We start from the raw sequence: 9572 nt of genomic DNA on the forward strand, positions 1-9572 counted from the left end.
TTATCTGGAAACTCTAGGGAAGAAACTGCTTCCAGGTTTATTTGGGTTGCTGGTAGAATCCAGTTCTTTGGAGTTGTAGAACTAAGATCTTTGTTTCCTTGCTGGCTGTCAGCTGGGGACTACTCTGTAACTTAAGGTCCACTAACTTAAGACTCTAATTGTATGTGCAAAATGCCGTCACAGCAGTACCTAGATGAGTATTTTATTGAACAAATGGATCAGGAATCTTGGGCTGCTATCTTTAGAATTTTGCTTACCACTGAAGATTAAATGAGGAGATACAGAGAGAGCACTCAGAGTGAGTCCTGGTATATGACAAATGCTGTACAAGCATTACCAAGAATTTAGCACCACAACTTGGCTCTGAAGCTGGCCGCTGTGGGCTGCAGAACAGTGTTTCTTTTTTTTTTGTTTTTTTTTGTCTTTTGAGACGGAGTCTTGCTCAGCCTCCCAGGCTGGAGTGCAGTGGTGTGATCTCAGCTCACTGCAACCAGTTTCTCTTGGGTTCAAGTGATTCTCTGGTCTCAGCCTCCTGACTAGCTGGGATTATAGGCACCTGCCATCATGCCTGGCTAATTTTTGTATTTTGGTAGAGACAGGGTTTCACCATGTTGGGCAGGCTGGTCTTGAACTCCTGACCTCAGGTGATCCTCCCGCCTCAGCCTCCCAAAGTATTAGGATTACAGGCAGGAGCCACTGCACCCAGCTGAGAACAGCGTTTCCATAAAAGATGGGAATTGCTGGCCGGGCATGGTGGCTCACACCTGTAATCCCAGTGCTTTGGGAGGCTGAGGCGGATAGATCGCTTGAGTCTGGGAGTTCAAGAACAGTCTGAGCAACATGATGAAACCCCCATCTTTACAAAAAGTACAAAAATTAGCTGGGCTTGGTGATGTTTGCCTGCAGTCCCTGCTACCTGGGAGGCTGACGCAGGAGGATTACTTGAGCTCAGGAGTTTGAGGTTGCAATGAGCTATCATCACACCACTGTACTGCAGCCTGAGCGACCAAGCAAGACCCTGTCTCTAATTAATAAATAAGACATGAGAATTGGTAATGTAATGTGTGTTGCGTTACACAGATATTCTCCTGGGCATTGTGAAACTATGTAATATTTTATCAGGGCCAGGTGCACTGACTCACACCTGTAACCCCAACACTTAGGAGGCCAAAGCAGGAGAATCAGTGGAGGCCAGGATCCTGGGCATCATAGCCTGACAAACTAGCCTGGGCAACATAGTGAGACCCTGTTTCTAAAAAGAAAAAAGAAGAAAATTAGCCAGGCATAGTGGCATGTGCCTGTACTCAGGAGCCTGAGGTGGGAGGACTGCTTGAACCCAGGAATTTGAGGTTGCAGTCAGCTATGATCGTGCTGCCGCATTCCAGCCTGGGCAACAGAACGAGACCCTGTCTCTCAAAAACTAATATAGAAAGATTCTGCTGTGTCGCAGATGTTGAGATTTTTGTCTTTGTTTTTCCACAGTGGTTTGCTAAGAAGGCCATTTTCAACTCTCCACTGGAGGCTGCTATGGCGTTCCCTCACCTCCAGCAGCCCAGCTTTCTACTGGTAAATATCAACTGCTTGCATGAGTGTTAATGTGGCCATAGTTCTGTAGCTGTGGGACTTGAGTGTTCTTCCCACTGACCTGAAGAACTCTGTAGTGGTTGTTTTTTAGGGGCATGTGATGGAAACAGTGCCAGACTGCTTAAGCTTGACTGTGCCTCCTTATTACTACAGGACCTTGGGGTTACACAACCTCTGTGCTCAGGGTTTTCTCATACAAGAGAAGTTCATTCAAATTCTATTTTTCTCTATTTCCCAAGGGTATGAGCAGGAGGAGGAGCAAGTGAGAAGGATGCATATCAGAATGTTCATGACATTCTCAAATTCTCAAATAGATACAAATTTGAGATTCTCAAATAGATACAAAGCATTCTAATAATCAGTTGTAACAGTCATCAGTGAAAAATAGAGACACTGTTGTGCTGGGGGCCGCTAGGTTGCACTTTAAGTATTAAACACGATGCTGAGAACTGGTTACAGTAGCTCATGCCTGGAGTTCCAGCTGCTGAGGAGACTGAGGCAGGAAGATTACTTGAGCCCAAGAGTTTGAGACCAGCCTGGGCAACATGGTAGACTCAAAAAGAAAAAAAAAAATGATACTGAGAAATGAGAAGTTAGGTATGAGGCAAGTATTGGCGATGAAAGTTCCTAATTTTAGTTCTTCGGAGGCGTTTTTGTAAACATTTATGTGGAAGGACATTCTTCCTCAGTGCGCCCCACTAGAGTCAACGGGTCTGGCCCATGGCTCAGGTCTCTATCTCAAGCCCTGTGAAATCCACCCGCATTTGGAGGTGGACAAGGCCTTAGATATCCTTTGGCAGAGCTCTGTAGGCTGAAATTCTAGCCGTTTCTCCTGATCTTAGTCTGTTTGCACAGATGCCCTTTTTCTTCCTGTAGTCAGGGTGCTTTCCTCACATCCCATGACTAGGTAGATTTCATTAGTCCTTGTCCTGAGTCTTTTCTGGCCTCTCCATTGCCTTCGTGATTAGTGTCTACTTGGCTGAAGCCATGTATAATTTTTGTCCGCCCTGTGTTTTAAGATAATTAGTTTAGTAGATTTACTGTCTACTGAATAAAGAACAGCTCATTGAAGAGAGCTTCTGCCATATCCCTAATGTTGTTGGGCGTTCTTACTGATGATCACAATGGTGTCGTCATGGTGGTCCATCAGCTTGGGAATTTCCAGTTGACGTGTGCAAACTCAGTGGTACTCTGTGGTTTGTGAGGGGTGCCCTTACACAGTCAAGATCCTCTTCTGGCTCTGGGGCTGACTGTGGGGCCAGCCCTTGCTTAAGGATTGGCAGAAGTCAGTCCTGTTCTGACCATGTGCAGCCCTCTGAGGGGCACTGGGAAACAAGCCTGACAGTTCCGGGTCCAGAGAGCATCGAACTGTGGCCTCTCCTAGTAGGACTCTTTGGGCCACTGACGCACATGAGAGGCTGGGGAAGCAGGCCAGTGATTATGTGTCTGACTCAACCTATTGCTTGGATTTCTGTTTGACTCAGGCCAGCGTATCACGAAAAGCTGCAGAGTGAATGTCCTCGTGATGTTTTTGCTTTGTTCTGTCTCCTAGGCTAGCCTGAAAGCTGACTCTATAAATAAGCCCTTTGCACAGCAGTGCCAAGACTTGGTTAAAGTCATTGAGGATTTCCCAGCAAAGGTATAGCTCTGCTAATGTCTCTCTTTGGAGCATGTCTTATACATTCCTTGAAGAACTTTATTATAATTCCTAATTTCCCTCCCCGCCCCAACCCCAAGCACTGCCTGGCACAGAGTGCCGGCCCTTATCATGACCATTATGTTATAGACACATTTAAACATGTGAACTTATAGACCTGGGGTTCTCAGCCACAGGTGCTCTGTCCCTCAGGGGACACTTGGCAATGTCAGAGACATTTTTGGTTGTCACATCTGGAGGTAGATGGGGAGTGTGTGCTACTGGCATCTAGGAAGTAGAGGCCGGGGTTGCTGGAAGCATCCTGCAAAGCACAGGACAGCTCCCTGCGACAAAGAAGTCTCTAGCCCAAAATATCAGTAGCACCAAGGCTGAGAAACCCTGATGTAAATGCTAAAAATATGTATTTAAATCACACCTGGAATTGTGAAGCCCAGGAAGCTGGCCTAGGCAAGGAGTTCATACCAAATGGCAATAGGTCAGTTCGGTTTTAGGGGCCTCACTCTGGGAAGGATGTTGCTTTCCTTTCTGATAGAGCATCCTTCAGGTCAGAAGTTTCCAACACTTTCTAAAGAATCTTTTGGGGTGGTGACTCATGCCTGTAATCTCAACACTTTGGTAGGCCGAGGTGGGAGGATCACTTAAGCCCAGGAACTCAAAACCAGTCTAGGAACATACTGAGAACCTATCTCTACAAGAAATTTAAAAATTAGCTGAGTGTGGTGGTGTGTGCCTACTCAGGACGCTGAGATGGGAGGATTGCTTGAGCCCAGGAAGTCAAGGCTGCAGTGAGCCATGATTGCATCACTGCACTCCAGCCAGGGCAACAGAGTGAGACCTTGTCTCAAAACATAGGTAGTTTGTTTATTTATTTTATTTTATTTTTAATTTTTTCATTGTTTCTGTTTATTTTTTTTTCTTAATTTAGTCTTGTATCACACACAAAAAATGTGTTTTGATCGGAGGCTGACTTACTTACCTTGCCCAAGTCTAAAGCGACCTGCTTGGTATGCCATGTAGCCCGCTGGAAGAACCCAAAGCTGCTCTTGTTGTTGGCACCATGGCACCAGGATTCCTTTGGGTGCAGGGCTGATCCCATAGGTCTCAGCCAGGGAGTGGCCTCCTCAGAGGGAGCTAGGCAGCAGGTAGTGCAGGACTAGAGCTGGGGCAGGAGTGGGTGCCGGTCCTGCCCGCGGCCTCACCATACATTGTTTCAGGAGCTGTACACCATCTTCCCATGGCTGGTAGAGAGGATTTTTGGCAGCCTAGATGGTGTCCTCATTGGCTGGAACCTCCACTGCTTACAAGAGCATGTGAATCCTGTGGAGTACAGCATTGTGATGGAATTTCTTGACCCTGGGTAGGTAGATTGGTCACCGGAGAGAGGCTGGGTGATTCCTCATGGTGATTCCGCCTTTAAACCACTCTGAATTTCTTACGATTGAGAAGCAATCAAAGCAGGATAATTTGCAGTTCATTTGCTTTTTTGTGTGTTTGTTCAATTTCATGTTCAGTGGCCCAATGATGAAGTTGGTTTATAAGCTTCAAGCTGAAGACTGTAAGTTTGACTTTCCTGTCTCCTACCTGCCTGTAAGTAAACCTCAGTGGCGAGAGTGGTGCTCGGGGCAGTGGGCCTTGCACAGCCCTGTGGTGATGGGCAATCTCCTCCAGTCCTCTGAGGGCAAATTGAGGAGTGATTTGTTCCTGGGGTATGAGAGGCAAAGGAAATGGGTACTGCATGGCTGCTACCCTTGCTGTGTGTAGCTTTTTATGAGATGGTAGGAGAAGTTCTAAGCAAAGACTCTTGTTCAGGCACTGCTGAGAGGCAGGGCACTGTCCCCACAGATGGGTTCTGTGTGTGGGTCTCTTCCCCAGTGGCCTTCCCAAAGTGCTGCTGTGCATGTGGGGCACTGCCTATCGAGCACTGTGCACCAGCACCTGCCCACAAGCCTCGCTGCCTCTCTCTGCAGGGTCCTGTGAAGGCGTCCATCCAGGAGTGCATCCTCCCTGACAGTCCCCTGTACCACAACAAGGTCCGGTTCACCCCGACTGGGGGCCTTGGCCTGAACCTGGCCCTGAGTATCCTTTGGTGGCCCTGAGGTAGGGAGGCTGTGGGTGGCCCAGCACTCGACACTGGGGGTTGCTCATCAACCCTGCTTGTTTGCCCCTGACGCTGCCATCAGATCCGTTCGAATATTACATATTCTTCTTTACCCTGAGCCTTATCACTCAAAAGGTAGGGAAGGGATGCCTTTAGCAGGGAGAGGTGGGACCATGGCCCAGGGCTTCCCTGCACTTGTTGGCCAGGCAGCGTCCAGAGCCCATGCCAACAACTAGCTTGGTTTTCCAGCCACTCCCTGTGTCCCTCCACGTCCGTACTTCAGACTATGCCTATTTCATCCTGGTGGACAGGTACCTGTCGTGGTTCCTGCCCACCGAAGGCAGTGTGCCTCCGCCACTCTCCTCCAGCCCAGGGGGGACCAGCCCCTCACCACCTCTCAGGTAAGGCTGCCCTTTGTTAAGACGTGGCTCTTCCATAAGGGAGTGGCCTGGTCAGTTGCATCGCCCACGGGGACAATGTTGTCACCCTTTGCCCAGGGTTCCCCAATTTTTCTCATGCCTCATTCCCCACCCCTAGCTGTCTTAGCACAGGTTGGAGGGTGGGGGTGTGGAGGGCAATCTGTCCTTAGTTTTCAGTGTCTTTGGCCATCACTGAAGCTATCAGGTCCCTGGAGGCCTCCCTGGCCTTCATGGGAATGTGTTGTGTTGTGCGTGGAGCAGCCCTCCCCACAGTCAGTGTCTGAGCCAGTGAGCAGGGTGGAAAGGTTGTCCTATGAGCAAAAACAAAATGGAAATCTCTGGGCCCCAGGAGCAGGTCTTGAAGGGGAGGCCCTGGGCCAAAGAGCCTGTTGTGCCAGTGCAGACAGGCTGAGCCCGATGCCCGCCTGCACAGGTAGGGAGTGTAAACCAGGGGCTCTCATGCCTGGCTGTCCTGGGTCCTCAGTGGGCCCTAACGCAGGGCCTCTTGGCCGACTTCCCAGGAGACCCTCTTGCCCCGGCAGCAGCTGCCTATGCACCTCTGACCCTCCTTAATCTCACTGGCCCATCACCTTCCCTGGGAAGCTGCATGCAGGCCCCTTCCTGCAGATGCTGGCCCACCCCAGATCTGCTGGCATATACAAGGCAGGCCAGGCCTTTACCTACAGTTCACACATGTGGACAGATTCCCCAGAGGGTGGAGGGGAGAAAGGGAGCGGCAGGGAGGAGACGCTGCCTGGTTGGCGGCAGTGATCAGTGACCCTGAAATGTTGCTGATCCTGCGGAGGACTTGGAGGCGAGGCAGATTCACACCCTCTCAGATGCACAGTCCAGCTGCCAAGCGGTTTTTGATGCCTTGTTTTAACTTTTTGGGTTTTTTAATTTAATTTTTTCTTTTAAAAAATATATGTGTAGGCTGGGAGCGGTGGCTCACACCTGTAATCCCAGCACTTTGGGAGGCTGAGGCGGAGGGATTGCCTGAGGTCAGGAATTCGAGACCACCCTGGCCAATACGGTGAAACCTCGTCTCTACTAAAAGTACAAAAATTAGCTGGGCGTGGCGACAGGTGTCTGTAATCCTAGCTACTCAGGAGGCTGAGGCGGGAGAATCACTGGAACCCAGGAGACGAAGGTTATGGTGAGCTGAGATCGTGCCACTGCACAAAAGAAAAAAAAAAAAAGAAGTATATGTATGGTTTGGGTTTTTTTTCTTTGGAGATGGAGTCTCGCTCTGTTGTCCGTGTTGGAGTGGTGCAGTGGCACGATCTCGGCTCACTGCAACCTCCGCCTCCTGGGTTCAAGTGATTCTCCCACCTCAGCCTCGCGAGTAGCTGGGATTACAGGCACAGGTCAGCATGCCTGGTCATTTTTTGTATTTTTTTTTGTAGAAATGGGGTTTCACCATGTTGGCCAGGCTGGCCTCAAACTCCTGACCTCAGGCAGTCCGTCTGCCTCGGCCTCAGACAAAGTGCTGGGATTATAGGTGTGAGCTACCGTGCCCAGCCTTTTTTTAAATTAAATTTAATTTTTTTTGAGACAGTGTCTGGCTTGGTTGCCCAAGCTGGAGTGCAGTGTTGTGATCACAGCTCACTGCAACGTTGACCTCCTGAGCTCAAGTGATCCTCCCACTTCAACCTGCCAAGTAGCTGGTACTGTAAGCATGCACCCCCACACCCAGCTTTTATTTTATTTTTTTGTAAGATGGGTCTTGCTATGTTGCCCAGGCTGCTCTAGAACTCCTGGGCTCAAGCCATCCTTCTGCCTCAGCCTTCCAAAGTTCAGGGATTACAAGCATGAACCACCACACTGGTCCATTGTGGGCTTCTTTTGTTTTTTGTTTTTTTTGACAGGGTCTTGCTCTTGTTGCCCAGGCTGGAGTGCAGTGGCACTGTCTCTGCTTCAAGTGATTCTCCTGGCTCAGCCTCCCGAGTAGCTGGGACTACAGGTGCCTGTCACCACGCCCAGCTAATTTTTGTATCTTTAGTAGAGACAGGGTTTCACCATGTTGACCAGGCTGGTCTTGAACTCCTGACCACAAGTGATCTGCCCGCTTTTACCCCCTAAAGTGCTGGGATTACAGGTGTGAGCCACCACTCCTGGCCTAGCCATTACGTATTTTTAAAGACGGTCTTACTCTGTCACACAGGCTGGAGTACAGTGTCACAGTCATCACTTGGTGGCACAATCATCACTCAAGCCAGCCTGTCACCTCAGTGACTACAGGCATGCATCACCACAGCCAGCTAAGTAAAAAAAAATTTTTTTTTTTCTTGCAGAGATATGGGGATGCCTCGCTGTGTTGCCCAGGCTGGTCTTGAACTCCTGGCTTCAGCAGTCTTCCTGCCTCAGCTTCCCAAGTAGCTGGAATTACAGGTGCAAGCCACCACACCTAAGTTTTTATTTTGGAATAACTTCAGACTTACAGAAAAGTTTCCATGCATGATAAAAATAACTTGCAGGCCGAGCACGGTGGCTCACGCCTATAATCCCAACACTTTGGGAGGCCAACGTGGGAGGATCGCTTGGGACCAGGAATTCGAGACCAGCGTGGGCAACGTCGGGAGGCCTCATTTCTACAAAAAATAAAATTAGCCAAGTGTGGTGATGTGCAACTATGGTCCCAGCTACTCAGGAGACTGAGGTGGGAGGATCACTTGTGCCAGGAGCAGTGAGCTGTGAGCTGTGAGTGTGCCACTGCACTCTAGCCTGGGGTAACAGAACAAGATCCTGTCTCGGAAAAAAAAAGAAACTTTCATAGACCCTTCACCCAGATTTCCAAATTGTTAACACTGTGCTGCATCTGTTGTTTTCGACCTCTATTGTATGTGTTTTTTTCTCTAAGCCATTATGAGTAAGCTAAAGGATAAGACACCCCTTGACCTCTTAATATTTCAGTGTATTTCCTAGAAGTGAATGCATTATCCTGTATAGTCACAGTGCCTGTAACCACACCAGAAAGTTAGTATTGCCACCAGGCCACACTGTGCAGTGATGTTTCACAGGCTCACCCACTGTATGCAGGGATATTTCTAGTCCCCTTCAGTCAGGAATGGTCCCTTGCCTTTCTGTCTTTCCTGACCTTGACCCCTCCAGAGCATGCAGCCACCCCTTAGGCTGTCTGGTATTTGCTGGTGACTAGGCCTAGCACAGGCTTTGTTGGCAGGAGCACCGTAGTGGGACACCTGGTCCTTGCCAAATGCCCTTTATCAGTGGGTGCAAAAGGTGTCGGTCAGGTTTTTCCACTGTAAAATAATTACTTTGTGCCCAGATTAAATAGTAATGAGGCTGAGCTCATACCTGTAATCCCAGCACTTTGAGAGGCTGAGGTGGGCGGATCACGGGAGCTCAGGATTGTGAAATCAGCCCAGGCAATGTAGCAAAATCCCATTTCTACCAAAAATTTAAAAATTAGCCAGGCGCGGTGGCATGCACTTGTAATCTCAGCTACTTGAGAGACTGAGGTGGGAGGATTGCTTGCACCCAGGAGGCGGAGGTGGCAGTGAGCCAAGATCATGCCCCTATACTCCAACGTGGGCTACAGAGTGAGATCATATCTCAAAAACAAACAAACAAAAAAACATCAGTAGTGAGAGCCTGGGCAACATAGCACAAAACTTCTAGCCAGCCGGACACAGTGGCTCACGACTGTAATCCCCAGCACTTTGGGAGGCTGAGGTGGGCAGATCACCTGAGGTCAGGAGTTTGAGACCAACCTGGCCAATATGGTGAAACCACATCTCTACTAAAAATATAAAAATTGGCCAGCCATGGTGGCACATGCCTGCATTCCCAGCTA

The 9572-nt window shown here is 49.1% G+C and overlaps 1 protein-coding gene across 1 annotated transcript in view; it reads left to right on the forward strand.

The window, feature by feature from the left end:
- LOC105500877 (sphingomyelin phosphodiesterase 4-like) overlaps nt 1–9572 on the forward strand; it is a 32970-nt gene that overhangs the window by 5229 nt on the left and 18169 nt on the right. Inside the window, 7 exon segments of the mRNA XM_011926556.1 lie at nt 1483–1566; nt 3137–3223; nt 4456–4598; nt 4753–4828; nt 5209–5317; nt 5422–5474; nt 5589–5740. Of these exon segments, the coding sequence (XP_011781946.1) occupies nt 1483–1566; nt 3137–3223; nt 4456–4598; nt 4753–4828; nt 5209–5317; nt 5422–5474; nt 5589–5740 (704 nt within the window).

The sequence above is a fragment of the Colobus angolensis genome, unplaced genomic scaffold (genome assembly GCF_000951035.1).
Source record: "Colobus angolensis palliatus isolate OR3802 unplaced genomic scaffold, Cang.pa_1.0 Scaffold698, whole genome shotgun sequence".
NCBI classification, from domain to species: domain Eukaryota; kingdom Metazoa; phylum Chordata; class Mammalia; order Primates; family Cercopithecidae; genus Colobus; species Colobus angolensis.